The sequence below is a fragment of the Chaetomium tenue genome, assembly GCF_020726465.1.
Source record: "Chaetomium tenue strain MPI-SDFR-AT-0079 chromosome Unknown F5144scaffold_6, whole genome shotgun sequence".
In the NCBI taxonomy this organism is placed as follows: domain Eukaryota; kingdom Fungi; phylum Ascomycota; class Sordariomycetes; order Sordariales; family Chaetomiaceae; genus Chaetomium; species Chaetomium tenue.
Window position 1 is genome coordinate 706385 of NW_027117334.1, and position 25723 is coordinate 732107.

Sequence of the window (25723 nt, forward strand, 5' to 3'; positions counted from 1 at the left end):
TTCCTCCTCCTGCCCTCTCCTCTCTCCTTTTGGATCTGCCTTTACATAGTAGGCTTTCTAGCCCTGCCAGTGGCTGGAAACTGGCGAATGAACGTGGGACACGCCATCCCATTCTCAATGGTCGGCAAGACTCGACATGCATGCACTAAGCCCACCCACATGCACGCTCCGCCACCATTTGCAAATTATTGATGGCGGCCAGCTTGTGTGTTGAAACACTGCCTTCTACCCTGTATGCCGTGTCTCGTCCGGCACCCCTGAAACATTCTAGCTGCCGTCACGTTCTCCGCCTCTGCGGCTCATCGCCCGCTACGTTGAGTGCACAACTCACGGAGACCGCTGATTTTCTGGGCTTCGGTACATGTACTCAAGACTCAACAGCCACTCCAGCCAAGCTTTGACTTGATGCCGTGCACGCCCACAACACCCCAAGACCAAGACTGCCTAGCAACCCACCTTGGCTGATGTGAACTGGGTAGGTACCTAATGCTTCCTGCGCCTGTCTGCATGACCCCTCCTTGTCATCCCGCTTCTTTCATTACCGGCCGCCTGGGAGGGACCGCCGTTACTATCATAATATCTTTGCTTTTGCAATAACCGTGCGCCGCGTCGTGTAGCCTGCTCAGGATATCAACCCGCCTTATACGTCGGCCCTAGAGCTAATGAGCGCCACAGGCCGACCCATGGCGCAAGAGTACCGTGGTACCGAAGAGAAAATTCGGTTCTTCTATTGATGAGCCAGTAGCATGCGTAGGTGGTGATAATTTATGGATGTCGAAGGCATGGCTGGCAACAAAACTGGTTTCCCCCTCTTGGCGCAACGAATCTCGGTGAGCCCCGACTACGAGTCGTTCATCTTCCGCAAGTTCGACCGCCTGAGCGCCCGCAACCTGTTGCACCTTGAAAGTAGGCTGGCCTACCTAGAGCACAAACTCGACCAGGTTGATGCAAAGGCGGCGCTCCTCAGTGCCGACAACGAAACTCGGCGGTCCATTCGCGCCTGGGAGGCCTTTGAAGAGAACGCCGCAGACCCAGCAAGGCCCGAGCATATGCACATGAAGCTTGCCGCACAGGTCCAGGAAACCCTCAAGGAATACCGTAAGCTCGGTTCTAGTGCCACGAACTTAGATAAACAGTCCCTCACTTACCGAAACAGAAGAAGCCTTACTCCGGCAAAACCAAATAGCAGCTCTCGAAGCGCCAAAGAATCGGGCATTTAACGTTGCATATGACCAGTTCCACGACGATATCAACGACGAGTGTGGCCACACCAAGCGACGGCGGCCTCTCCTTGCTGGCCTTTCTGAAAGTCGACTAAGTGAAAGCAAGCGTCACGATCTAGTAGCAGTACGACGGCCTGCCGACAAAGACCTCCTCTCACGATTCCTGCAAGACCATTGGGTATTCAAGGTTTGTCCATCTCGATGAACCCTCGGATTTCGACTGCAAGGTTTGATATCTGTTTCTAACGAGGAGCACTCAAAGACAACAAGGGTTACGAATGAGACCGAGCATATCAAGGAAAGCCACGTTGCTTGGGTAGCAGCCGTCATCAGCACCGTACTCGCTGCCATCCTGCTGCTAGGGGCCATCGTGACACTGCGTCTTGTAAAGGAGGAAAATACACAACTGGGACTTATCGCCACCTTCACGGTTCTATTTGCCGTTAGCGTTGGGATCTTTACAAACGCACGACGGGCCGAGATATTCGCAGCAACGGCAGCCTATGCCGCGGTTCTTGTTGTGTTCGTATCATCAAGTCCAGGGAATTGTACGTGTACGCTAGGGGGCTAGTGACCGGGTGTGAGGGGTTAAATACAGCATGTGAAATGTAACATAAGTACCTAGTAGTCCATGTTCAAAATGGCAAGTCGAAGTTGTCGAGGACTCAAGCCTCTGACATTTACCATCTCGAACACTTTATGCTTTCTGGGTTGGCACGGATTGCTTAGCACTAATAATAATCTGAAACAACTTGAGGAAGCTATTGGCGATCCGAACGAACACGGCCTCGGACGATCTAACGTTGAGGTTCATTAAATAGTTTAATTATTATGATTATTTCCCATCTCGTCTCAGCGATAGAACAATAAGATATCAGCCCAACTTCATGCCATCCAGACCTGCGGGTACTATTTCAAGCAGTCAATGGTTGCCCTTTTCTCCAGGAGACGCCGTATCTTTGTAGTATCCAAGCCAAGGGGAACCCGAGGAAGATAATAGATGCGTAAATCGCAAAACACCCTGCTGGTCCTACATTGTCGACCATTGGTTGCAGGATGGCTACTGCTCCGCCAGCGCTGAGGCAACGAACCAGGTTGCTGGCTGCCTGAGCAGTGGCGGACCGGTCCATGTTGAGGTCCGTTAGGAGGGTTCCGCAAAGCTAGTGGTTGTCAATAAGGGGTAATACAACCGAACATGGTAGAACTAGCTTACCACGAACAGTGAAGCCGTTGAAGTCCCAGTCAGTAGCTGCATTACCAGCATAACCGCGATGTGCTAGGTGTATCAGCTTGTCAGTTCTTGCTTTCCGGCTCCTCTCAAGATTATCCACTTACCCAGCGGAATTTAAGAGTCAACCCGTAGCCGATGAGCCCGACAACTGTGACTGCAGTCAAAAGGTACACCCCTTTGAGCCGGGTCTCCTCGAGGGGGAATTCAGGAGACTTTCTGTCGTACTGGCCCCCGAGTTCCTTCTCTAATCGTTCGACGGTACGGCGATAGTTCCAGTCGATGAACTTGCCTAGCATCTAATTAGTCCAATACTTTGGCTACATCCTTATCCCGGAGCAATGAATAACCCACCGGCAACATACGACCCAACCGCGCCCCCTACTCCCGACGGGAGGTAGATCAGTCCTGCCTGGATGTAGTTGAGGCCGTACAGCTCGACGCACTGCGCATCAAGTGACGTCTGCAACGCCGCCTTGACCGCGTAGTTGATGGTCGTGATGAGAATGACGAGCAGAGACCCCTTGTTTGCTAGGACCGGCAAGCAAGCCAGAGGATTCGGAAACCGGAATCCTCGTTTTCGCGGTGTTCCCTCCTCAGACTCATTTTGCTCCAATGCCGCAACTTTACCATCCTTTTCTCCCTTCTTCTTCCAGATCAGAGAAAAGAGTGGCTGATAGATGAGCCCCTTCGGCTTGATACTCCCATTCCCCACAATCTTTCGTTGGGTTTCCGGGAAGAACAACAACATCAAAACAAAGTGCGACCCCGTGAAGATGACGAGGAACCAGAAGATAGCCCGCCAGCCAAACCCCTGGGTCAAACCACCGCCAATAACCGGCCCCAAGCTCGTAGCAAAATCCGTCCTGCTCACCACAACTTGTCAGCTCCACACCTGTCAACACAACACAACCCAACAAAGGGAAGGGGGGTAAAGACACCCACATCAGCAACAACACCCCCACAAACGACCCCCTCTCCCCAATCCCCGCCACATCCGCAATCACACCATACGCGGCCCCATACATCCCCGACGCCCCCGCACTCTGCACCATCCTCAACACCAACAACACCTCATACCTATTCTGCAGCGCGATCCCCACATTCGCCCCCACCATCAACACGAACATCAGCACGTACACCGGCCGCCGCCCCCCGCGATCCGCCATGTCCCCCATGAACGCGGGGGCCACGCCGGCGACGACCAGGTAGGAGGTGATGGTCAGTTGGACCAGCATGAGGGAGACGTGCAGGTCGGCGGCGATGCGGGTGAGGGCGGGGTAGTAGATGTAGGAGGAGAGGGTGCTGAAGAGGGCGGCCAGGGAGGCGGCGAGGGTGATGAGGGTTTTGCGGAGGGGGGTGTGGATGCTGAAGGGGGGTTCTTCTGGAGAGGGTGAGGGGGAGGGGGGTTGGTCTGGGGGTTTGGTGTTGGCATTGTTGTTGTTGTTGTTGTTGGGTTGGAGCGGGGGTGATTTGGAGGGGATGGGGGTTGCGGGCGATATTGTGAGGGATGGGGGTTGTGGGTGTGGTTGTTGGTGTTGTTGTTTTTCGTAGCCGATGCCGGTGAGGTCAGGGGTGGACGACAAGGAGGATGGGTTGGAACGCCCTTCGCTGGTCGAGGGCCGGGACCTCATGACCGAGGTCCCAAGAGAAGCTCGAGATGCCATTTTGGGCGGCGATTTGTCATGTAAGCCCTCCCAGAGAGGCGTTGGTGAGGGAGTACGGTAACCAAAGACGCAAACACCGAAGACTCGGAAGTTTAAATTTTGTCCAGCATGGGTTGAAAAGGTAAACATTCAATTTCATGTGGCTGAAACATTATGGGACCTCTACAGTTATCATCTGGGCAGTTGGCCAGAAAGGCAGGCCTTCTTTACCCACCCACAACCACCAGTTGGTTGGAACTTGGGGGCTGCACGGCTGCACCGTTCCCAGAGCGGCACATGCGGCAATTGCCGGAACGCGGGCAAGCGGTGTAAGGGTTGCCAGACGAATCACACGACGTGGACCCGGTTGACGATGCGGGAGGGCTGCATAATGCAACAGCGTCTGCAGATGGCGAGGTGCATATCAAGTGGTGTCCACCCCGGAAGGCTTACCGATCCCGGCCGCTGTCGAAAAGTGCAGAATCGGGTACGCACCCCCTCTTGCGTCTCGGGGTAGGTAGGATCCGGGCCACGCAGTTCTTCCTGGGTCCTGGCGCGTACACAGTACATACATACGAGATGCAACGGGCCCCTGCATGAACCAGCATAGGGCTGCTCGTGGACTGCCGCCACAAACGGTGACTCATGGGGACAGGGTCCGTTTTGTTCAGTTTGAATTAGGGCCTGAGGCATACTCCGTCCAGTCCCTCTTCAGCATTCTTATTAAGCATCATCCAATTCCTTGATCCAACATTCCAATCCTAATTCCAACCCAAAACCAGCCGCCAAAGTGGCTTGTTTACAGTCGAGACTGCAATGATTCTTGAGCAGCCTCCTCTTCTTCCACCCGCTCCACCAAGAGGCGCATGTTGCTCACAAAACTGGGGAAATGTTAGCAGCGACCCCGGTTATTTTACGGTCGGATGGCTTACATTTCCCGCAACTTGGGGTCGTGGGGGTAAAGAATTGACAGCATGATCTGACCCCTCAGCATGTACAGGGTGTTCCGGCTGTCCACATCTTCCTCGGGCTCCGAGATCGGAACGCGCTTCCAGTACTCCTTCAGGTACGGCTTTCCGAGCGGGTATCTCGGATTGCGAAAGACGCCAAGGTCGACTGTGTAGCACATGGTCAGCGGGTTCAAGCAAAATGAAAATCACAGCAATCGCACCTTCGTTATGAGCCCACATGGCACAGGCATCATAAACGCACGCCGTGTCCCCGTCACTCTTATACTTAACATTACCCGGCCAGAGGTCAGCGTGGATCAAGCACGGCGTGACCGAACGACCGTCACTCTCGAGCGGGCGCAGGTATCGCGGCAATACCTTCTCGAAGAACAGGGGGCGCAGCCGCTCGAGCTCCTCATGTGGTTCCGCGTTGTAATGGGCAGCGTCTTCTTTATCCAAGAAGTCGGTCATCTGCCTCGTCCAATACTCCTCCCAGCTGTCGGTCCAGGTGTTGTCCTGCTCGAGATCCCCGAAACGCGTGTTGACGGGAAATCCAAACTTGCCCGTTGGCGACTTGCCCATGCTACGGCTGTGCAGCGCGGCAACGGCGGCCATGTAGGACTCCTCACGAGGCATGTCGTCCTCAATCATGTCCACGAACTCGGCGAGGAAGAAGTGCTTGTCCGCATTGGATTTGTAGGTGCCCGTGGCGACGGGTCGGGGGACATGCTCGGGAATGAACTCGTAGGCAGCGGACTCGGACCTCCAAGCTGATTCCACACATCCCCGGCCAGTCTCGCCCGATCCTTCCTTTTCGAAAAAGACCTGAGAGCTGCCATCCGGCATCTTCACCTCGATGCGGTAGGTGTTGCAGTAGTCGCTCATGCCTGACGGGTTGACCGAAACCACCTCGCCGCCTTGTGGGAGGGCTTCATTCGAGGCAAGGTCAGCAGCAATTTACACAGTTGGGGACTCAGGAGTCAGCAGAGCAGGCGACCTACCGGCAAGGAGGTTCTCGTCAAGCTTCAGGTTCTCCTCCACATCTCTCGCGTCGGTGGCCATGATGGATCAAGGTCAGCGTCCTGCCGTCCAATTTAGTCAAGTGTGAAGCTGAAGGAACAGATCCGGCAAGTTCTCAGGTGACTCCCAGGACATTTAAGCGGGGGGGTTCCCAAGTGTTGTGCCCGCTGGGGTGGCACAGCAAAGGCCCGCATGTTTCTGTGCCGTCTGCGTCTGAGCTGTTGGGTCTGGGACAAGTTGGGGGCTTTTTTGCTTGGGCCTTTGGGACGACGGCCAATTGAAGGGGTCGTTTCGAGAATCGGCCCTGGTTCCAGGCTGCTGCAAGCTGGTCACCTGCATCGACCTCGGCTGTTGGTTTCAAGTCGCCCAACCAACTGCAGCCATTATGCAAGTGTCAAAAAAAGGGCTGGTGTTGGTCACGATAATGAAAGAACCTTCTTGTCAATTCCAAGTTGAGGAGGGTCAGGTCATGACCTCACTGTTCACGACATCTCCGAATGTCTGGAGGCAGCCAGCCATTTTTATGGAGGAAGGAGCATTTGTGGTTTCCTGAATCCTAACCAACACCGAGGCAGGCACCCACGCGAGCACTTTCCAATTCTGAAGTTCCTGTCCACCTTGAATTTCTCCACCAATTTAGGAACTCCCCGCCAAGCATCAACAATTATCACCCGGTGTGTTCAGCGTCCTCGGGGGGTTCTGCGGTGATTTACTGAAGACTTATCAATCAACAAATCGATTTTTTTTTCATCTTATCTTACTTCTTCTCCACACTGTCGTACACAAACAACCGACAAAAATGGACCCGTATCCAGCGGCGCAGCTACACTCGAGGCCCAGGTCAGGACCAGGTCGCCGTTTCAAGACGCAGTCGTGACGCACCAAAGCTCGTTTTGGCCATGTCGGCGTACCCAAGGGCTGTGCGTATAGACTCAGCAAACGATGGGTCCTGCCGCAACAGACGCCATAGCCTTGAATTATGGCCAAGCGGACTTCAGACCCCCCACGGCGAGACGGCCTCAAACACTAAATCTCGTCATAACTTGACCACAAAATGTGACTGGCGTCGGCTTCCTCGGCCTTGCTCGTGGGTCAGCCACCATGGCATGGCCCATACCATACCATGACATGTAGAACTTTGACTCCCCACATCCTGTTTCCATCTGTTCCCCTCTTTTCGCCGAGCTCATCCTTATCAAACCTAATACCACAATCGCCATTGTCAGGTTCTGATCTTCCAAACATATCCGCTTCGTCCTGGGAAACACACCTCTCCCATGATTGATTTTCCCTAGTACCGCGACACGCTCAAGCCTTGATTGCCTAGTAGTAAACGAGTAGCGCCGAGGGGCAACATGTCGGTTCGAGTAGGCAGCTCCTTTGATCCTTAGAATGGGCTTCATCTAACCTACATTTGCAGTCCTCTGCCACATGGGCCCCATCAGACAGGGCCGGACTGTCAACCTCTACCCTCCTAGTACCGACAAACCAAGATCGCCAGATATCCCCGACCAGCTTCCGCGGCAGGCTGCAGAGTCTCAGGCGATCAACATCGCCAGCTCGCCCCAAGGCGTCCCAGTCCCCCGAGGGTGTGAAAGGAGCGCTAGGGCTAACGCTTCTGCATGAACCTTCAGAACCACGGGTGGACTTCATCTTTGTACGTCGCCCACTGGCACTTCTCCATGACACCACTAACCATCATAGGTTCATGGTCTGAACGGAGGCTCGAGAAGATCATGGAGTGCCTCATCTGACCCATCTACGTTTTGGCCAAAAGAATGGCTACCGTCCGAGGCCGGCTTCCGCCACGTCCGCATCCACAGCTTTGGCTACGACTCAGATTGGACAAAGTCACAGCAGAGCACCCTGACCATGCATGATTACGGCCAGGCTTTGCTGGCGGATCTGTACAACTCGCCGAACCTGAAGAAAAACGGGAATGTGAGCAGCGGCTGGGTCCCCTTTCTCTAAAAAACTGCCAGCTAACTTTGTTTCAGACTCCCATTGTCCTCGTTGCCCACAGCATGGGAGGTTTGGTCGTTAAGAAGGTAATGTCCATATGGCCTGTGCAACCAGCCATCGTCTAACTTGTGACAGGCGTATCTGCTCGCAAGAAGAGACCCTATTTACGCGGATATCGCGAGCAGAATCCACAGCTTGTACTTCCTTGGAACTCCGCATCGGGGTGCTGACTCGAGCGCTTTCGTGACCACCTTGATCTCCATGTCCATAGGCTCTGGATCCAAAGCTTTTGTCAAGGAGCTGATACCGGGATCGGGTACCCTTCAAGTAAGTATACCTCTTTCATTACGGGCTAAGTCAACCGCTAACGAGTCAGGCCATCAACGACGAATTCCGCCACGTCTGCAACGACGTTAGGCTCTGGTCCTTCTTTGAGGGCGTCCCAACTTCTACGGGCCCGGCCAACACCATGATTGTTGAGAAGGATTCCGCTATTATGGGCAAGTCTCACGACTCTATGAACTTGTCCACTGTATTAACCTTTGATCAGGACTTCCTGGCGAGCATACCCAATATTTACAGGCGAACCACCGCCGCCTCGTCAAGTTTGATTCTGTCGACGACCCAAACTACAACATTCTACTCCGCTGCTTCAACACAACTATCGAGGAGATAGAGAGGAGCTGTAAGTTAAGAATCCAGCAGCCCACGTCACATCTAACAGCCCCAGACACCATAGATAGATTCGAAAGCCATCGCACCCAAATGAAGCAAATCGCACAAGCCTTCGACGTAGCAGAGCGTCCAGACGGCGATTTCATTAGAATGCTTGACAAGCTACACATGGGCTCCTGCGAGTGGTTGACCTCCCATGAAGCCTTCCACGACTGGCTCGAGTGCGACCTCATGGACAACAACGCTCCAACCAAGGCCATCACTTCGGGTCCAGCAAAGGCGACGCCCCGGTTCTTGTGGCTCAACGGCCCACCCGGTTCCGGGAAGTCGGTCGCTTCGGGGCACGTAATCAAGTATCTCGAGTCCTTCAACCTGGATTGCGCCTACTTTTTCTTCAAGAACAACGAGAAACCTAGTCTCACGCAGTTCCTTCTGTCCATGGCGCTGCAGATGGCAGAGTCCAACTTTCAGGTCCGCCACACCTTCCTGGCCATGATGGAGGAGGGCGAGACCATCGACAGCCACAGCGACCATATCATGGTTTGGAACAACATCTTCTTGGGGCGTATTTTCAAGATGGCGCTCTCGCAGCCCCAGTACTGGGTCATCGACGCCTTGGACGAGTGCCAGGCGCGGCTTCTATCCACCCTTATGTCAATGTTCTCGAGGATCGAACCAAATGTGCCTCTGAGAATCTTCATTACTAGCCGTCCTAGCGGTCATGTCGAGCGTTTGCTCAACCAGGAGAAGATCGCGAGGGTAGAAATGCACACCGGCCAGGCGGAGTCGCTCCGGGATATTGACGGCTTTGTCAGATCGAGGTTGTCGCCTACCATCATCGCGGACTTCAACGAGGAGGAAGGCGATCTAGTGGCGGAAATCATCGACAAGTCAAACGGCATCTTTCTCTGGGCCTCCCTGATTATGACGCGCCTCGATGAAGCTCATAGCATCGAGGCAATGCGCAAGACCCTTGACCAAGTCCCCACCGAAATGAGTGGCATGTATAGCGGGATTCTGCAAACGATCATCGAATCGCCCAACGCTGACCTCGCCCACTGCGTTCTCAAATGGGTCGTTTGTGCACGGAAACCTCTGACGACGGAAGAGTTGAGGGAGGTGGTGCGTCTGGATATCAACCAGACCTTGCGTACCGCCGACAGATTCTCCCAAATCTGCGGCAATCTCATTACGGTTGACAACAACTACGTGCAGGTCATGCACCAAACCGTCAAGGAGTTCCTCACTGGCGAGCAATCCGATTATTACATCCCTCGATCTTGGTCCCACGCGCGCATCGCAGAGCTCTGCCTACAGCATCTCAACGGACGCAACTTCAATCCGCCTCGCACCCGCCGCGCCCCAGCAGCCTCTTCCAAAACCGACCACAACAGCAGTGCCGCCGTGTTTGACGACTACGCCGCCTCAAACTTCTCCTACCACCTAGCTCATTGTTCTCCTTCGGAGTCAACCCTTCAGCTCCTCCCACTGCTCGGCACTTTTGTCTCGTCCAACGTCCTCACCTGGATCGAGCGTACAGCCAAAACAGGCCGCCTCTCCTTGCTAACCCGCACCGTCCAGAACCTCAAATCCTACCTCTCCCGCCAGGTCTCAACCTCTTCCCCTTTAGACTCCGACTACCAGCTCACATCCCGCTTCGTCGACGACCTCGTCCGGCTATCAGCCATCTACGGCCCAAACCTCGTCAACACGCCCTCCTCCATCTACTCCCTCATCCCGCTCCTCTGCCCCAAATCAAGCATCATCCACTGGAAGTTCGCGCGGCAGTTCAAGCAAAAAGTGCTCTGCTCCTTCAACAACGACTGGGACGAGCGCCTATCCTCCTTCACCTTCTCATCGCGCGTCATGTCCATCGCCTGCGCCGACCAGTTCTTCGGCCTCGGCCTCGCCGACGGCGAAATCAAGATCTACCGCCAAAGCACCTTTGAGCTGCTCAACACCATCCACCACGGCGAGCCGGTGCGCCGCCTCGCCAACGGCAACATCACGGGCGTGCTGGTGTCGGGCGGGTTCAAGACCATCAAGGTGTGGGGCCCCAGGCAGGCGCTGCTGTGGTCGACGGTCGTGCCGGAGCAGCCGCTGTCGTTCCGGTTTAGTTCCGATGATGCGAAGTTGTACGTGCCGTTGCGGAATGGGGAGGTGTATGTGTACCGGGCGAAGAATGGGGCGCGCCTGGACGCGCTGGAGATTGTGGAGGAGGAGGTGTCTGATTCGGACTCGGATGGGGGGGTGGAGCGCCAGCAACAGCAGAAGAGGACCGTGCCGGTGCTGGTTAGGATTAGTCCCATGCTGGGGATCGCGGCGATTGCGTATCGCAGCTCGCATCTGAAGCTGTCGTATTATGAGAGTGATGAGAGGGTGGAGACGTTTGAGAAGGAGGGGTATGAGGATGGGGGCTTGCCGCCGCAGGTGCTGGATGTTGCGTTCAACGAGAACGCGGAGCAGAATCTGATGGCCGTGGCGTACCAGGATGGAGATCTGGTAACGCTTGATCCGTGGACGTTGGAGCAGAAGCATGCGTATCATCTGAACGCGCACACGTTGGCGGCGTCCCCGGATGGACATACACTCGCCGCGGGAGACAGTGAGTGTGTAATCTCGCTGTTTTCCTTTGATGGGCTACGGCTGTTATGTCGAATCCAGTCGATCGAGGAGCGCATCATGGGCATCGTCTTTGCCTCAAATAGTCTGCGTTTCTTCGACCTCAGAGGCAATACCTGCAACGTCTGGGAGCCGTCGGTGCTCATCAAGAAGAATTTGGCGGACGACAGCTCGAGCGAGGAGGCCGACGACTACCTGATGCCCGCGTCGAACCTGGTCTGTACGCGGAGTTTTGAGGGGAGCAAGGCTATCACAATCATGACGCAGGCGGGTGATTCGAACTTTATATTCTGCGGACGCGAGGAGGGTTCCATCACGGTGCACGACACCAACACCGGCAAGGTGTTGACGGAGTTCCAGTTCCACGCCCGCATGGTGGACATTCGCCATCTCGAGTGGAATGCAAAGAGTAAAGTCCTCTTCAGCGTGGATGCTTCGCGGCGGTGCATCGCCACACGGTTGGCGCTGCCATCATCCACAACTGCCACAACGGCGGTGCAAAAGCAGCAGCTCCAGCTCCAACTCCAAAAGTTCGAGCACATTCTCGACTTCCGCGCTTCAGACTCAGTCCTGCAGGCACTCATCAGCCCCGACGCGTCCGCCTTCCTCATCTCAACCACCTCCGGCGAGGAAATCCACGTCCCGGGCGAGCCAAACCGCACCATGCATTCCACCCACTCGCTCAACACAGCACGCTGGCTCCCGCACCCAACCGACTCCTCCCGCCTCCTCCTCTTCCAACACGACAGCGAAACCTTACACGTCTTCCGCTGGGAAGCCCTCACCCGCGAAACACCCGACCACGGCATCCCCATCGACCTCCCCCCCGACCTCACCTCCACCCCCCTCACCCTCACCGACGAATGGCACTCCCGCCCCGGCCTATCCACCCTCATCCAAACCACCCCCCTCCCCGCCTCCCCCCTCACCGCCTTCCTCACCCTCGACCTCTCCACCCTCGACCCCATCACCACCACCCGCCTGCAAATCACCTGCACAGCCCGCCAGCTCGCCGCCAACATCAAATCGGTGCTGGGAATCCACCGCTCCAACCTGTTCTTCATGAGCGGCCGCGGCTGGGTGTGCTCGGTCAGCCTGAAGAACCTGCCCGCGAGCAAGGCGTACGCGCGGCACTTTTTTATTCCGTCCGTCTGGCAGACGGGGGGCGAGCCCATTGCGAGGGTGGTCAGTAAGACGACGGTGGCGATGGCGTATCGCGATGAGGTGGTGGTGTTGCAGGGGTTTTTGGAGTTTGAGCATAAGACGGGGTTTGGGGAGGGGGAGGGGATGGGGGAGGGGGCGGTGGTGCCGGTTATTAAGACTTCGGAGGGGGGTTAGGTGGAGGAGATTTAGGTGGTGGGGGTTTAGATAGAGGGGTAAGGGGTTGGTTGGGGGTGAGTGGTGACTGTGTCGAGATTTTCTTCTTTTTTTTTCTCCCTGTTTCTTTCATCATTCATCTATATCCTGGCGGCATCAATGTTTTGAAATTGATAAAAAAGGGGTGGTGGTGAATCTCCATTTTCTATTACATCTGTCAGTGTCACAGACAATCTCAAGATTGCTGAACCTCCTTAGTTACAAATACGGCATCATGTCACCCTTCTTTCTCTCTTGACTGGTTCAATAAATAGGAGTGTTTTTTATTCAAACTAATTAATCCACTGTTAAATTACATCGAGGTTTTCTTAAAACGTATTTAAAGCACCGATTCTTCGCCGAATTCCAGGCGAGAAAGTCGTTAAGTATCCCCGGGAAAGACGATCCGTAGTTACATACTTCTAACCTCACAAGTACTTATTAAATTCCTACTTATTCGTTAACTACATTGTCGTATTTTTCCCATATAGACGCCCGTACCTTGGTGTATCTCCTTGCGAGAAGGATTGGACAAGGGAACGCAGCCAGCGTGAGACTCTTAAGAAGAGGAAGCTTCTACCCCACCCAAGGCGAATGTAACTCTCAAACCCAGCGCTACGGGAAACTTTTCCCTACCACCGGGCTCCCCGTAGCCTGCCACGTGCAAGGCCGTTCAACCCGCGGCGTTTCAGCGAGACTCGCCGCCAGCTGACACGAGGCGAGCGACGTCGCGGCGGGTTGCCCGACCTCTAAGGCCGCCAGATGTCGGAATGTGGACATCAGGCCCTCCCAGCCCAGAACCCTGTTGTTGAGTTCCGCGACACACAGGCTATACACGTCGGGGTACTCGGTCGCGATGCCCTTCAGCGCGAGCCACAGGTAGGCTGTGTCAGATACGCCGCACTCGCTGATCTCGAGGCGGCGGTGGAGATGTTGGACGCGAAGCAGGAAGGCCGCCATCTGGGGGTAGTTGCTGCGTCGGATCGTGGCGAACTCTTGGAGCAGTTCGATGCCCCCGCCGCTGGTGCCCTGCTCGAAGAACTGGACCAGCTTGACGTACGTCATTTTAGGGTTCGTGGTTCGCCAGTTCCAGCCTAGACCCGCTAATACATTCCAGACCTCCGGGTTGGAGACCGCATCGAGGATATAATGGTCAATGTCGATTCTGTCGCCGACCCACAGGCGTTGTTCGAGAGAGTTTTCTGGTCGAGGGACGTCGGTTGTGATGTATTTATCTAATCCTGCACTGTTCAAGGCGGAAAGGAAGTTCTCCTTCCACGCCGGGAAGTCTTTGCGGCTGTATAGCTTTGGGATGGGTCTAATCCTTCCATTTTCGAGTGAGTATAATAGCGACGTGGCCCGGGACTTCTGAAGCTGCTGTGTTAGTGATACCAAGAACTAGGAATCAAGTAAATGTTTACAGGAGTAATGAATAAATGGTGATGCCTCTGAGCCTCTCTCTGGTCTGGAAAACGGGTTACTGTCTAGGTTATATAGAAGAGAGGAAAACTCGTCAGCCTGCCGCAGGCAAGATGTAGGCCCTATCCCCCCTCCCACAAGTCGGTACGTAAGGTTTGCAGTAATCTGATGATGTCGCAATTCAGTCCTATGACGGACATGATAGAGATGAATGGGATGAATGGGGATGAATGACGGAATAACAAGCCACCAATTGTGATGGGTGGGGCCGTGTAGTGCCGTGGAAGGGTGGGTCGGCGCCCCAGATGCGGGACCTTACACAGTACAGCCGGGACCGGGATCGTTGGGAGTCGTCACGTGAGCTTTATCGGCCTTGGGCACAGTACGCCGATGCTATGCGCTCACAATGCTGCTCAGCCACTGGTTCGCACCTCCTCTTCGGCTACCGACAGCCGCCATTCAGCCCTTCTCTTGCTCGTTGATGGATTGATCAACACCTACAAAATGGCGAGGTATGCGCTGCTTTCACGTCGACTGCTGGCCAGCCGGCCGTATGTACGCAATGCCCGGACATTCGCGACAGCATCCGATCAGCAGCGCGCCTCGTCCGACTACCGCGTGAAGCTTGTCGAGGTTGGACCCCGCGATGGCCTCCAGAACGAGAAGCGCGCCATCCCGCTGGCAACCAAGCTCGAATTGATTGAGCGCCTGGCGAAGACGGGATTGACCACCATTGAAGCCGGTTCATTCGTCTCGCCCAAATGGGTACCCCAGGTCTGAACCCCCCACCCCCTCCTCCACCCCTCCATCCCATCCAACCCAACTAACCAATCCTCCCTCCCCCCAGATGGACAATTCCTCCGAAATCCTGCAACACCTCCTCCAACACCCGCCCACCAGCCCCCACCCCCTGACCTTCTCCTTCCTCGCCCCGAACCTCAAAGGCCTCACCAACGCCTTCACCGTGCTCTCCTCGCACCCGACCTCCTTCAGCGCCGAGGGCACCACCCCCACCAAGGACAAACCCGCCCTGGAAATCGCCGTCTTCGCCTCCGCGACCGAGTCCTTCTCCCAGCGCAACCTCAACTGCGACATCGCCACCTCGCTCGCCCGCTTCCGCGAGGTGATCCAGGCCGCCAAGGACACCCACGCCCTGCGCGTGCGCGCCTACATCTCCGTCGTGCTGGGATGCCCGTTTGAGGGGTATGATGTGGACCCGCACCGTGTTGCGCATGTCGCGACGGAGCTGCTCGAGATGGGGGCGGATGAGATTGCCCTGGGGGATACGACGGGGATGGGGACGGCGCCGAGGACGAAGGAGCTGTTGAATTGTTTGGCGAAGGCGGGGGTAAGGAATGAGGATGTCGCGATGCATTTTCATGATACGTATGGCCAGGCGCTGGTAAATACCGCGGTTGCGCTGGAGCATGGGATTCGGACGTTTGATTGTAGTGTTGGTGGGCTGGGCGGGTGTCCGTACTCGCCGGGGGCGACGGGGAATGTGGCGACGGAGGATGTGGTGTATTTTATGGAGACGCTGGGGATGCATACGGGTGTTGATTTGGATGGGGTGGTGGATGTGGGAGAGTGGATTACGCGCGAGATTGGGAAGGAGAATGCGAGTACCGTTGGGAGGGCCGTTCTCGGGGCGCGGAAGAGGACCGAGGCGGAGAAGGAGAAAGCGCAAGTGTAGCATGCTGGGATTGATGTTGGCTGTTTGAGCCTTGCCATTTAGGTGCTTGGGCGGCGAAGCGAACACTCTAAGCATATTCTTCTTGAGGTTGAGACCCGTCCAGGGCCACACCTAAACTCCCTCGCCACCGTTAGTCAGTAGAAGCTTTGAGTGGCATGATACCTGTCCCTTCCCCACGATCTCCGAGATGCAAACCCCGCCAGAGCCAATACGACGGCCACCCGGATGGGTAACACCAGACCTGGCTGTATGACGCTGGCCCTGGGTATTATCTGTGCCGTTGGAGAGCTTTGACCTCCTCCAGTAAACATGCATCCCAGCTGAAGCTCCAACGTCGTCCATCATGAATCTAGAATGGGGCAAAGGCGGAGAAGTGAGATTAAAAGCCAGATAAATCCAGGTCCTATGGTATTTTTCCCTGGCTGTTGAAAAGAGCGGCGTCTTTTTGAAGAATCGGTGAAAACCCCCCAACGTCGGATGGAAAGCCACAGTGTCTCACCCACAAGGGGCCAAAGCCCCCAGCCAGCAAATGCACGAGCAAATCAATGTCTATTGATCGTCCTTCGCAAAAGTATTGGCTACAATAAACGGAAAGCAAGTGGTAGCCTCCACATATACCTAGACGACACCAGTCAGCAACCACCCACACACCTCGACAGACACAGACGCAACTCACCTTGACCGCATCCGCACCAACCTTGATCTTCCCCCACGACACGGCCTCGTCCGGCCGGGCCCCCGCGTCGCTCCCGTCAAATTCCTGCGCCGTGTTGATGTACACGGCCGACTCGGCGCCGTTCCGCATCAGGCACGCGTTGGCGATGTGGTGCTTGACCACCCCGCCGCCCAGGATGATCATGCCCGCGCGCTTGGCCCGCACCGCGATCGTGTTGATCTTGCGGATGTCCTCGACAATGTCCACCCGCAGCTGCTGCGGTGAGGTTTTGAACGTGTGGAAATACAGCATGTCGCCCAGGCTGCCGTCCGTCAGGGCCGGGCAGAAGACTGGGATGTTGTTCTTGTACGCCCAGTAGTAGACGGATCGCTCGTCGTTGATCTCTTTGCCGAGGCGGTGGATGATTTTGGAGGGTGTCCAGTGCAGCTCGTCCTCAGTTCCTCGGCTGGCTTCCTGCTCCTCGAGCATCTTGTCGAGGATGGGGACCACCCAGTCCTCGAATGCGCAGTAGTTGGAGTTGGGCACGACGAGGTTGCCGATCCGGTTGAGGCCCTTGGAGCGCAGCTCAGCGCCGGCCTCGCTGAATGACGACATGTACGTGTCGCCCAGGCACTTGATGAAGTCCTCCTCGATGCCGCCCGCCGTGGTTACGATGGCAGAGACGTGTTTGTGCTGGACCAGGTACCGAAACACGCCCCGGAGACCTGACGAGATCATGTTGGAGGTGTAGCCCAGGAAGATGGTCGTCTTGTCCCCTGTCTCGGGGTCTTTCCATGCTCGCTGAACTCGGTTAGTGGGAAGTGCACCGCGCCGCGGTACTCGGCCCCCGTACTGCATGCAGACAAACGCAAACTCAAACTCAACCGGTTCGTACCATTTCGTTGATGATGCGGACGGCCTCGCACATGGACGACGCCTGGAAGCCCATGTATTTCATGCCCTGGAAGAGGTCGTCGACGGTGATGGGCCGGCCCTTGAACTTGTTGAAATCGAGCTCTTCCACTGGTTGGGCGTTCGCTGGCATCTCGACCGACTTGACTAGCACCGCGTCCGTGGCGGCGCTGGGGGGTGCGTGGGAGTCCATCTCGGCGGCACTCGGTGGAGGTGAGGTGGGGAGGGGAAAAGTAGTCGTCGCTGCCAGCCAGAACCGAACACACCTATTCAGTAGCTATATGTGGTATGCAAAATAAAATGGTTGTTGATGCCTCTGATAATTCTGAGATTCTAGTCTTGTCGTGACAGGGCCAGTCTAGAACATCCGGATGACCGGCGAGAACTTCGTGTCGTTCGTTAGGAATACAAGTACCCCGCTCCACTTTGTTCGATGACTGGTCCCGAGCTCTCTTCTTGTACGATTTTTAGGGGGCTAGCACCGTCCGATGGTTGATTCTTTTTCTTGTTCTGAGGTTTTCATCAACCTATCAGGATGGATTCGGATTTTCAGCGTTAGCTTTTCCAACTCTCCAAAAGCAAGCTTGAGGCAAAAACCCAGTGGCCTAACGCTTCTCTGAGATTGAAGTCCGTTGCACTAACATTTAAATCTCTTCCTCTTTCAGCCGAACCCCCGCCAATCGGACGTTTGCAGCGGATGTGGAGGGTTCAGCAAATCGGGTCTAGCGTGCGGCACGAAACAGCGGGTTGCTCCACAAACTTGGATCTGTGTGGCAAACGCCGAGGTGGGTCCAGAGTCATGCACCCTGCTCAGGGCTGTTTCCGACTTGGAAATCGGTACGTACCGCCCTCCCTGCAGCGCAACACGAATTGGAGCGCAGTCCCGCTTGCCGGCTGCTGGGGCGCTTGTGTGACAGCGAGTGGCCTTGTGTGGCCTGGAGGGCGATTCAAGACCCGCTCAGAGACCATCCAATCTTCAGCCAGGTTCAAGATGCCCCTTCCAGGTTCTCCTCCAAAACATTAACCCGCCATCCAAATCGCGTACCTTTTTTGCACGGCATCCGAACCAGCTGGTCGCTATCGTCACGTCATCGGGGTTATATCCCCAGAGTACGACCATTCAACATTTAAGGTAGATTTTGGGTGTTTTGAGGCCGTGTTGTGCAGTTGCCACGGCAGTGTGCGCGCGGCAGCCCGACGTCCGCGCACCTCGGCCGGCGCCTTGCTGCTGACACCCGCAGTTTCGTCGTCATTCTTTTACCTCAGTAAAAAACCTCAATAACGACGCCTAAGAAAGTAGAGTCCGAAATCTAGAGTCAGTCATGCGGTCGGATTGACGCGTCATCGCCGATACTCGAGATACCTAAGGCTTCCCTGCGCGCAGTGCAATGTAGGTCCCCTTCGCCCTCGAAAACTTCTGTTGTCCCCCCCTCCACCAAGGATACGAGCCCAAGGGCCCGGTTTCTCCATCCGTTCAATCGCAGAGCAAGAACCAATCGTCCTCTTCGTGCGGACCTGATGACGCATATTCTCTCGACGACCGAAGCTAACGGATTTGGGTAATAGGTCGAGGTACCCAGGTGGCCGCTTTGACGGCGACCGTCGGTCACGGTCACCTCGCGATCGGTCACCATATGGGGACCGAGGGGACCGTGGGCCGCAGTATCCCGATGCCGACCGCCGCCGCCCGCCCCCGGATTCTCGGGGCAACCCACCGGGGTTTCCTCCGAGCCGGGACAGTTTCCGCGATTCCCTGTCGGGGATCCAACCTCCCCGAGGGCCTAAGGCGCTAATCGATCCTCCCAGCGGCCCCCGCGGCGGCGGGTTTGCTGGGGATTTTCGTGGGAGGGGACGAGGCGGAGGCCGTGGCCGACAGTGGCGCGATGACAGCCGCGATGGGGGACGCGACCGTGAAGATTACCGAGATCGACCACATTTTAGGGACGAACGAAGCCGCGAACGAGAACGAGTACACGACAGAGAGCGGGAGCGGGATTGGCAGCGCGACCAACGCGATCGAGTCGACTTTCCTCGCGCTCGGAGGCCTTCGCCGCCCCTGCGGGCACGGTCCCCACTCCCTAGCAGAGATTTCAGGGATGTGAGAGACGCGCCATTGGGGGTAGATGCGGAGCGCGCGAGACGGGGTTCAAGGGATGGGCCGCTCTCCGCGGGCTCTTCTAATTCGGATCCCATGTTTGCTCCGTCGCCCTTTCGTGGCGCATTTCGCGGCGCAGGGAGAGGGGCTGGCCGGGGCCGTGGGGATTGGGACCAGAGAGGCGGCAGAGACAGGGGCAACTTTTACGATGACCGAGACCGTTACCCACGAAGTCGGTCGCAGGAAAGCCGATGGGGACGGGAACCGGATGATCGGGATCGTAGAGACAGCAGGTACCCGGACCTGGCCAGGGACCTTCGCGATGACCGCGAAATAAGGGAAAGGGAAAACAGAGAGCGGGAGCTCATCCGCCCGAAGCCTGACCGGGTTTCACACGAACCACCATCTGCAAAAGATGTCTCACCCCCGCCCCTCGCCCCCTCCGCGCCCGCTTTTGGTTCCGTCCCAAGCCGCCAGGCTGCATCGACCGAAATCCAGTCACTTACGGGCAAGCCGCCGCCCACGGGCCCGAGAGCACTAACGGAAGAGAGACCTGTTTCCGCCGGCCATGGGGTGGTGGGGAATGAAAGGCCACCACCGACCGGCCCGTCCAAGCCCGTGCTACCGGACGGTGGCCCTCCCATCCCTCTCGGTCCCCGTGCGCAGCAAAAGCAGCAACGCTCTAGTAAGCAGTGGATCAACCCGTCGCTGACTGCGAAGAAGTCACAGGTGGAATCCCCGAAGACTGCCAGATCACAAAACTTCCCCCCGCAGCCTGCGAGGCCCAGCAGCTATTCCGCTCACACAGACTATCGAGATTTCGACAAGCGCCCACGGAGCCCTGGAGCCCGGTCAGACTCACACGCTCTAGCCGCTGAGCGATATGGGCCCCACGTCGCAACCGGGCCGAACGAGATTATGATCAAATCGGAGCGAGGTTCACAATCAGCTAGGACGTCGGTTGATCGCGAGACTAGAACAGCCCCCAACAGCGCCGACTCCAAAATGGGAGGCATGGATACGGAGCAACCGCCCCGCGAGCAGGAAGCCCGCCCGAGCGAACCAGCAGCTGCCCCTATCGTACCGAAATCTAGCGACTTTCAGGCCGATGGCCCGAAGGAGCATATCCCACCGCCCGAATCTGCAAAGAAAAGGCCCACCATCCTCGCAGTCCCGTTCTCTCGAGTCCGATTGCCACCGAGGGAAACATCGCCCGTTGCGTCCGACGAATCTTCCGAATCCGATGACGACGAGGATATGGATGTCTACTTTGAGCGGGAAATATCCAAAGCAGAAGCGGAGCTTAAGAAGCTCAAGGATGCCGTGGATAAGGTCCCAGTTGGTATCGTTAAGCGATACGCGACCGCAGTGCATGAGGCTATGCTTGGTGTGCTTAACGACGGCGTGAGGCTGGCGGACCTGGCCGGACCCATCCCTGACAACTCCACGTTTCCTCGCCCGAAGCCTGGGACCGAGGTGGCCGACAAGGAGATGCCCGATGCCGAACCACCAGCGCAGGAGGACCACGGAAAGGCACAAGCGACGCGCGAGCCCTCGGCCATCCCAACGGTGGAAGCCGACGACAGCGCAGTTCACCCACCCGAGCCTCTGCCAAAGGTCGAGGAAACCGATACAGAAGGCTTAGGATTACCCCCTGCGCCAGCTCTCGGGGAATCGAAACCGTTAAACGAAGACGTTGACATGCAACATGACACAGAGCCAAAACCAACCGCAGCGCCGGACTTGACAAGCGGCCCGCCGGCTGCCGCAGACATTCCGCCGTTTTTCTCGCATCCATTCGAGCGGCCAGAGACCGAGCGGAGCAGTGCATCACCGGACGAGGGAAGCGAGGACAGGACTGAGGACGACGCGAGCATCTATGGGAGTATCGAAGTCGTCAGGGAGTTTTCCGCCACCCCACCTACCGAAGATCTCCCGATCTACAACGTCAAGCCGTGGTTCCAAAGCCGCCGCGTCCAGAAGTTGGCCGATGAATCCAATGAGTTTGGCGACTTTCTGTTTCAGCGCCTTCGACGCATGGCTGAGGATACGCATTCTGCCCAGGACGATATACGACGCGAGTATGTGAAGGAATATGATTCATATCTGCGGTTCACTCAATCGGATGATCCGGCCGCAGTCAGAAGTCGCGAGTCCTTCAATAGCTCTGGTGTGCAACCGGGGACCTCCGGTAGGGCGGCGAGCTCAGACTCCAAGCCTGAAGGGGGTAGAAGAGGAGGAGGTCGTTTCGCAACCGAACTGGACCTGGAAGCGGCGATAAAGGAGTCTATTCGCGAGCACCGGGAAAGAGAGGAAAGGGAAGAGAGGGCGCTCAAGGAGAAGTACCGCACCGAAAAGGAGGCCGTTATTCCCGAAATGTTCTGGACAGATGAGGAACGAGATAAGGTTTCGTTCTACGATACGGCCGGACTGCAGCCCCTGGAGAAACTCGTTGCGACCTGGCAGGTCGTGCCCGGCCATGTCAACTTCAGCCAGGAGGAGGCGGAGAGGTTCGAGAAGGCATACCTAGAAACCCCCAAACAATGGGGCAGGATCTCCAAGGAAGTGGGGAATCGCGATCCCGGTACCTGCATTCTGTACTACTATGCCAAGAAGCGCGATCTCAACCTCAAGGAGAAGTTGAAGAAGCAGCCTCGACGGCGCAAGAAGGGCCGAGGCAAACAGCGATCCAGCGCGTTAGTGTCTGAGCTCGGCAACACGGAAAATGAGACGGAGGACACGGCGGGCCAGGAAACGGGCGAGAACGGCGAACGCCGGCGTCCGCCCCGTCGCGCTGCTGCACCGGTGTGGGGGAACGACGCGACGCCGAATGCAGACTCCGACGGTGCTACTCCTGCCCCAACCCCCGGTCGCCGCAGAGCTGGCACCACGGCCGAGGGCAAAAACGACGGTATTGCAGAGAAGTTGGAAGGCAAGCGCGGCGGCGGGCGTAAGCCACGTCAGCCGAAGGCGGACAAGGAGGCGAAAGGGCCAAAGCAGCTGGCGCAAGCACCCAGTGGCGCACCTCTCGCTGTCCCCGGCAAAACAGGTAGGTCGCGGGCCAACTCCAAGGCACAGGGTACCGAGTGGATGTCGCCGCAAACCCCCGTTGATTTAGCGGCCCGGATACCACTTCCGTTCGAGGTACCCCACACGGGGATGCAGCCGCCGCTGGTTCCGGTCCAGCAGACACCGTTGGCAAGCCCCGATCGAGCAGTGCCTCCGATGCCGTCTACCATTTCTGAAGTCATGGCTCCGCCGTCCCTCCGCCCCGAGCCGCCCCCGCCACCGGCTTCCGTCCCCACCTTTGAGATCTCTCAGCCAGCCGGACCAGACCGCATCCGGACCCCCCAGCAAGCGTCGAGCTACTGGAGCGTATCGGAGACGACTGACTTCCCTGGCTTGCTCCGCTCCTTCGGCACGGATTGGGTCAAAATTGCCAATCATATGCAGACCAAAACTGCAACCATGGTACGGCCCCACCCCTAAAACTCCAGACACGTCCGTCCCACTAATCATCAAAATTAGGTCAAAAACTACTACGTCCGACAGACAAAGGAAGGCGGTAAACCGGAGTGGGAGCAGCTGGCCATGGAGGCCGACGCCAAGGCCCAGAGAGGCGAGAAACGGCCCGCGCCGCCGACGCCGACACAAGGACCACGGAAGCGATACGACGTGTCGTCCACCGGACACCGGCCCTTGGCTGCCGCCGAGCCAGAGGATGCAATGCTAACAAAGGTTGAACCACAACAAAACCAGCCGTTCTCGCGTTTCCAGGTCCCCATCGCGCAGGCCGCCCCGGTTTCGCATCCGCTTGTCCAGCCGACACCGACTACGATGGCTACGCCCCTAGCCGCTGCCACCGCAGCACAGCAAGCGCCGACGAGTGGTTCGACAGTAACTCCCACCATATCTCCGCATACACATCCTCTCCGACCCCCGGGTCCCGCGTACCCGTACCCGGACCGAGAAACAGAGGCCCCGACGCAAACCCCACCCATTCGCATCTCCCAGAAGCCCGTCCCCGCGGCCGCCCCCATACCATCGAGTTCGGAGCCCGCGCCGCGCCCGGCCCAATGGGCAACAGAACTCGGCCAACAATTTTCGTTGCTGTCACAGACAAAGGAAGCCCGTGGAGCACGCGACGCCCGGGAGCGGCAACGGTTGGAACACGTTCAGCGGGAGTCCCCCCGGCCGGTGGAAAGGGCGCCTCTGCGAATGAAACAAGAACCCGAACCTGTGCTCCACCACCCCGAAGCATACCCGCAATTCCAACCTCAACCGCGCGGTGTGTCTTCGCGGATGGAAACGGCGCCCCTTGGGAGACAGCCAGAGCCAGCTCGGACTGCCGCACCACATCCGCAATCTTATGCACAGCCCGTCCACGCGCAACCCATGCGGAGCATGCATGGCGAACCTGTGCAAGCATCCCAAATCCCCTCCGCGAACGAACGGCCGATGCCGAACATGCAGCGACAGCCACCAGTTTCGATACAAGAGCAGTATGGCGCCGTTCCCGCATCCGCTCCCCCGGCACCTCCGCCTCCTCAGCCTCAGTCGCAATCTGCCCCAGCTGCGCCTCGGGCTCCTGAGCGCAAAGTCAATATCATGTCGTTGCTCAACGATGACGATCCGCCGCCGCCGAAGAGGGTCAGCGAAGTGTCTACGGTGAAGCGAAGCTCGACGCCACAGCCGATGGTCCGTCAACCGACCTCTGCGCCGCTACCGCCACGCAGGGAGATTGAGGCGGGGTACCCGTACGCCCGCGGCCCTGCCCAAGCGCCGCCATCGGCCATTCCGCCGCTCAAGCCGTACCACACCCAGTCGCCGCAGCCACAGCACATGCGAGTGCCAAGCACGGGGATAACGAGTATGGAATCGTCTGTAGAGGCACAGCGTGACTACTACGCACGGCATTCATACCCGGCTCAGCAACACGCGGCCAGCGCATCGAATTCGCCGCAGTCGCAGCACGCGCCATACAGCCAACACGGACAGCATGGGCAGCACATCCAACAACAGCATGCGCAGCAGGCCCAGATGGGTTATCAAGGGCAGCAGCCGTATCAGCCTTACCAGGTCAGTCAACCGCATGCTGCGTCTCCCACGCCGCAGTATGCCCCACATCCGTCCATGTCGGGCAGGCGAGAGGCGCCGCCGTCTGGGCGTGAGCCCTGGCCACCGCAGCAGTCGGCGATGCATCAACATCAACCCCAGCAACACAGCCAGCAGCATCAACAGCAGCAACAACAACAGCAGCAGCACCAGCAGCAGCAGTCACACCACCCGCATCAGCACCAGCAGCATCCATCACAGTCGGGCTGGCCGCCCTCTCACCAAGCGCCCCCGAAAGTCTCGCAGCCCGTGCCAGCACAATCAGCCTGGGGCGCCCAACATGGCAGTGTCCAAGCCAAACCGTCTGTCAGCAGCCCACTCCCGCCACAGCAACACCACACCTGGCCCACCTCAGGCCCAGGCCCGCAACAGCCTCACCCTCTCAGCTTACGCGAGTCCCGCGGGCCCTCGGTCTACGACTCACAGAGTCCTACGACAGGCATGCCCCCACATCCGCATCACCAACATCATAACTCGCTCGGCGGCGGACGGTACGGCCCCGGCCCACACCAAGACGCCGTCCGGCGAGGCGAACCGCAGCACCCGGCCACAGCACAAACCGGTGGCGGACAACCACCCTACGCGCGGTACACCAACACCCCAGGCACGGGGCCAGCGCAGCAACAACAGCAACAGCAACAGCAGCAAGGGCGTGACCCGGCACGGACCTACACCCCCGTCTCGGGCGGTTTCGATCCCCGCGGGCCCCCGCCGCAACCACAATCTGCTCCACCGCAGTCGCAGCATCCGAGCCAAGCCGCCCAGCAACAACAGCAGCAACAACAACAACAACAACAACAACAACAATATGTAGCCCAGCAACAGCAGCAGCAGCAACAGGAGGCGGCGATGCGCGAACAGATGCGCGAGGCGCATATGAGGGAGATGCAACAACAACTGCGTGGGGGCCCGGTTGGCGGGCGGGATCCGGCTGACCAGGGGGGACCTGCTGGTAATGGTGGTGGTGGTGGTGGTGGTGCTGGGGGGTTGTTGGCGAGACAGCTCCGGCCTGGGCCGGATGGGGGGCCTCAGGGGCAGGGGCAGGGGCCGGGGCAGGGGGGGTTGTATGATCGTGGGGGGGAGGGGAGGAGGTTTTAGGAGGGTGGTGGCGAAGGGGGTGTTTTTGTTTGTGTTTTGGTGAGGGGGGAGGAA

General features: G+C 57.5%; 8 protein-coding genes across 8 annotated transcripts; 4 read left to right on the plus strand and 4 right to left on the minus strand.

The window, feature by feature from the left end:
- Positions 1 to 782: 782 nt before the first annotated feature.
- F5144DRAFT_496076 (uncharacterized protein) lies at positions 783 to 1794 on the plus strand (the record flags this gene model as incomplete). Its single annotated transcript, XM_066786132.1, has 3 exons — positions 783 to 1098; positions 1157 to 1410; positions 1474 to 1794. The coding sequence occupies 3 exons, from the start codon at positions 783 to 785 to the stop codon at positions 1792 to 1794; spliced, it is 891 nt and encodes a 296-aa protein (XP_066639467.1).
- A 314-nt stretch (positions 1795 to 2108) lies between these two features.
- On the minus strand, positions 2109 to 4118 carry F5144DRAFT_595033 (major facilitator superfamily domain-containing protein; the record flags this gene model as incomplete). Its single annotated transcript, XM_066790650.1, has 5 exons — positions 2109 to 2132; positions 2258 to 2383; positions 2444 to 2534; positions 2817 to 3320; positions 3421 to 4118. 5 exons carry the CDS (start codon positions 4116 to 4118, stop codon positions 2109 to 2111), a joined length of 1443 nt encoding a protein of 480 aa, XP_066639468.1.
- A 637-nt stretch (positions 4119 to 4755) lies between these two features.
- On the minus strand, positions 4756 to 6367 carry F5144DRAFT_337299 (Fructosamine kinase-domain-containing protein). The gene is made up of 4 exons (XM_066784192.1): positions 6049 to 6367; positions 5269 to 5976; positions 5030 to 5213; positions 4756 to 4978 (listed from the first exon to the last, which is right to left on the minus strand). Exons 1-4 carry the CDS (start codon positions 6107 to 6109, stop codon positions 4897 to 4899), a joined length of 1035 nt encoding a protein of 344 aa, XP_066639469.1. The 5' UTR covers positions 6110 to 6367; the 3' UTR covers positions 4756 to 4896.
- Positions 6368 to 7422: 1055 nt separating this feature from the next.
- F5144DRAFT_605284 (uncharacterized protein) lies at positions 7423 to 12664 on the plus strand (the record flags this gene model as incomplete). Its single annotated transcript, XM_066791415.1, has 8 exons — positions 7423 to 7428; positions 7488 to 7724; positions 7772 to 8008; positions 8065 to 8115; positions 8165 to 8356; positions 8406 to 8561; positions 8612 to 8714; positions 8760 to 12664. The coding sequence occupies 8 exons, from the start codon at positions 7423 to 7425 to the stop codon at positions 12662 to 12664; spliced, it is 4887 nt and encodes a 1628-aa protein (XP_066639470.1).
- A 377-nt stretch (positions 12665 to 13041) lies between these two features.
- F5144DRAFT_337322 (uncharacterized protein) lies at positions 13042 to 13913 on the minus strand. Its single transcript, XM_066784193.1, has 2 exons — positions 13184 to 13913; positions 13042 to 13131 (listed from the first exon to the last, which is right to left on the minus strand). Exon 1 carries the CDS (start codon positions 13745 to 13747, stop codon positions 13298 to 13300), a length of 450 nt encoding a protein of 149 aa, XP_066639471.1. The 5' UTR covers positions 13748 to 13913; the 3' UTR covers positions 13042 to 13131; positions 13184 to 13297.
- A 692-nt stretch (positions 13914 to 14605) lies between these two features.
- F5144DRAFT_497119 (uncharacterized protein) lies at positions 14606 to 15794 on the plus strand (the record flags this gene model as incomplete). Its single annotated transcript, XM_066786188.1, has 2 exons — positions 14606 to 14875; positions 14949 to 15794. 2 exons carry the CDS (start codon positions 14606 to 14608, stop codon positions 15792 to 15794), a joined length of 1116 nt encoding a protein of 371 aa, XP_066639472.1.
- A 549-nt stretch (positions 15795 to 16343) lies between these two features.
- Positions 16344 to 17951, minus strand: F5144DRAFT_656316 (deoxyhypusine synthase; the record flags this gene model as incomplete). The annotated part of the gene is made up of 3 exons (XM_066793157.1): positions 17366 to 17951; positions 16471 to 17301; positions 16344 to 16412 (listed from the first exon to the last, which is right to left on the minus strand). The coding sequence occupies exons 1-3, from the start codon at positions 17552 to 17554 to the stop codon at positions 16344 to 16346; spliced, it is 1089 nt and encodes a 362-aa protein (XP_066639473.1). The 5' UTR covers positions 17555 to 17951.
- A 209-nt stretch (positions 17952 to 18160) lies between these two features.
- F5144DRAFT_497323 (uncharacterized protein) lies at positions 18161 to 25669 on the plus strand (the record flags this gene model as incomplete). The annotated part of the gene is made up of 4 exons (XM_066786198.1): positions 18161 to 18198; positions 18928 to 20141; positions 20265 to 22927; positions 23009 to 25669. 4 exons carry the CDS (start codon positions 18161 to 18163, stop codon positions 25667 to 25669), a joined length of 6576 nt encoding a protein of 2191 aa, XP_066639474.1.
- Positions 25670 to 25723: the final 54 nt, after the last annotated feature.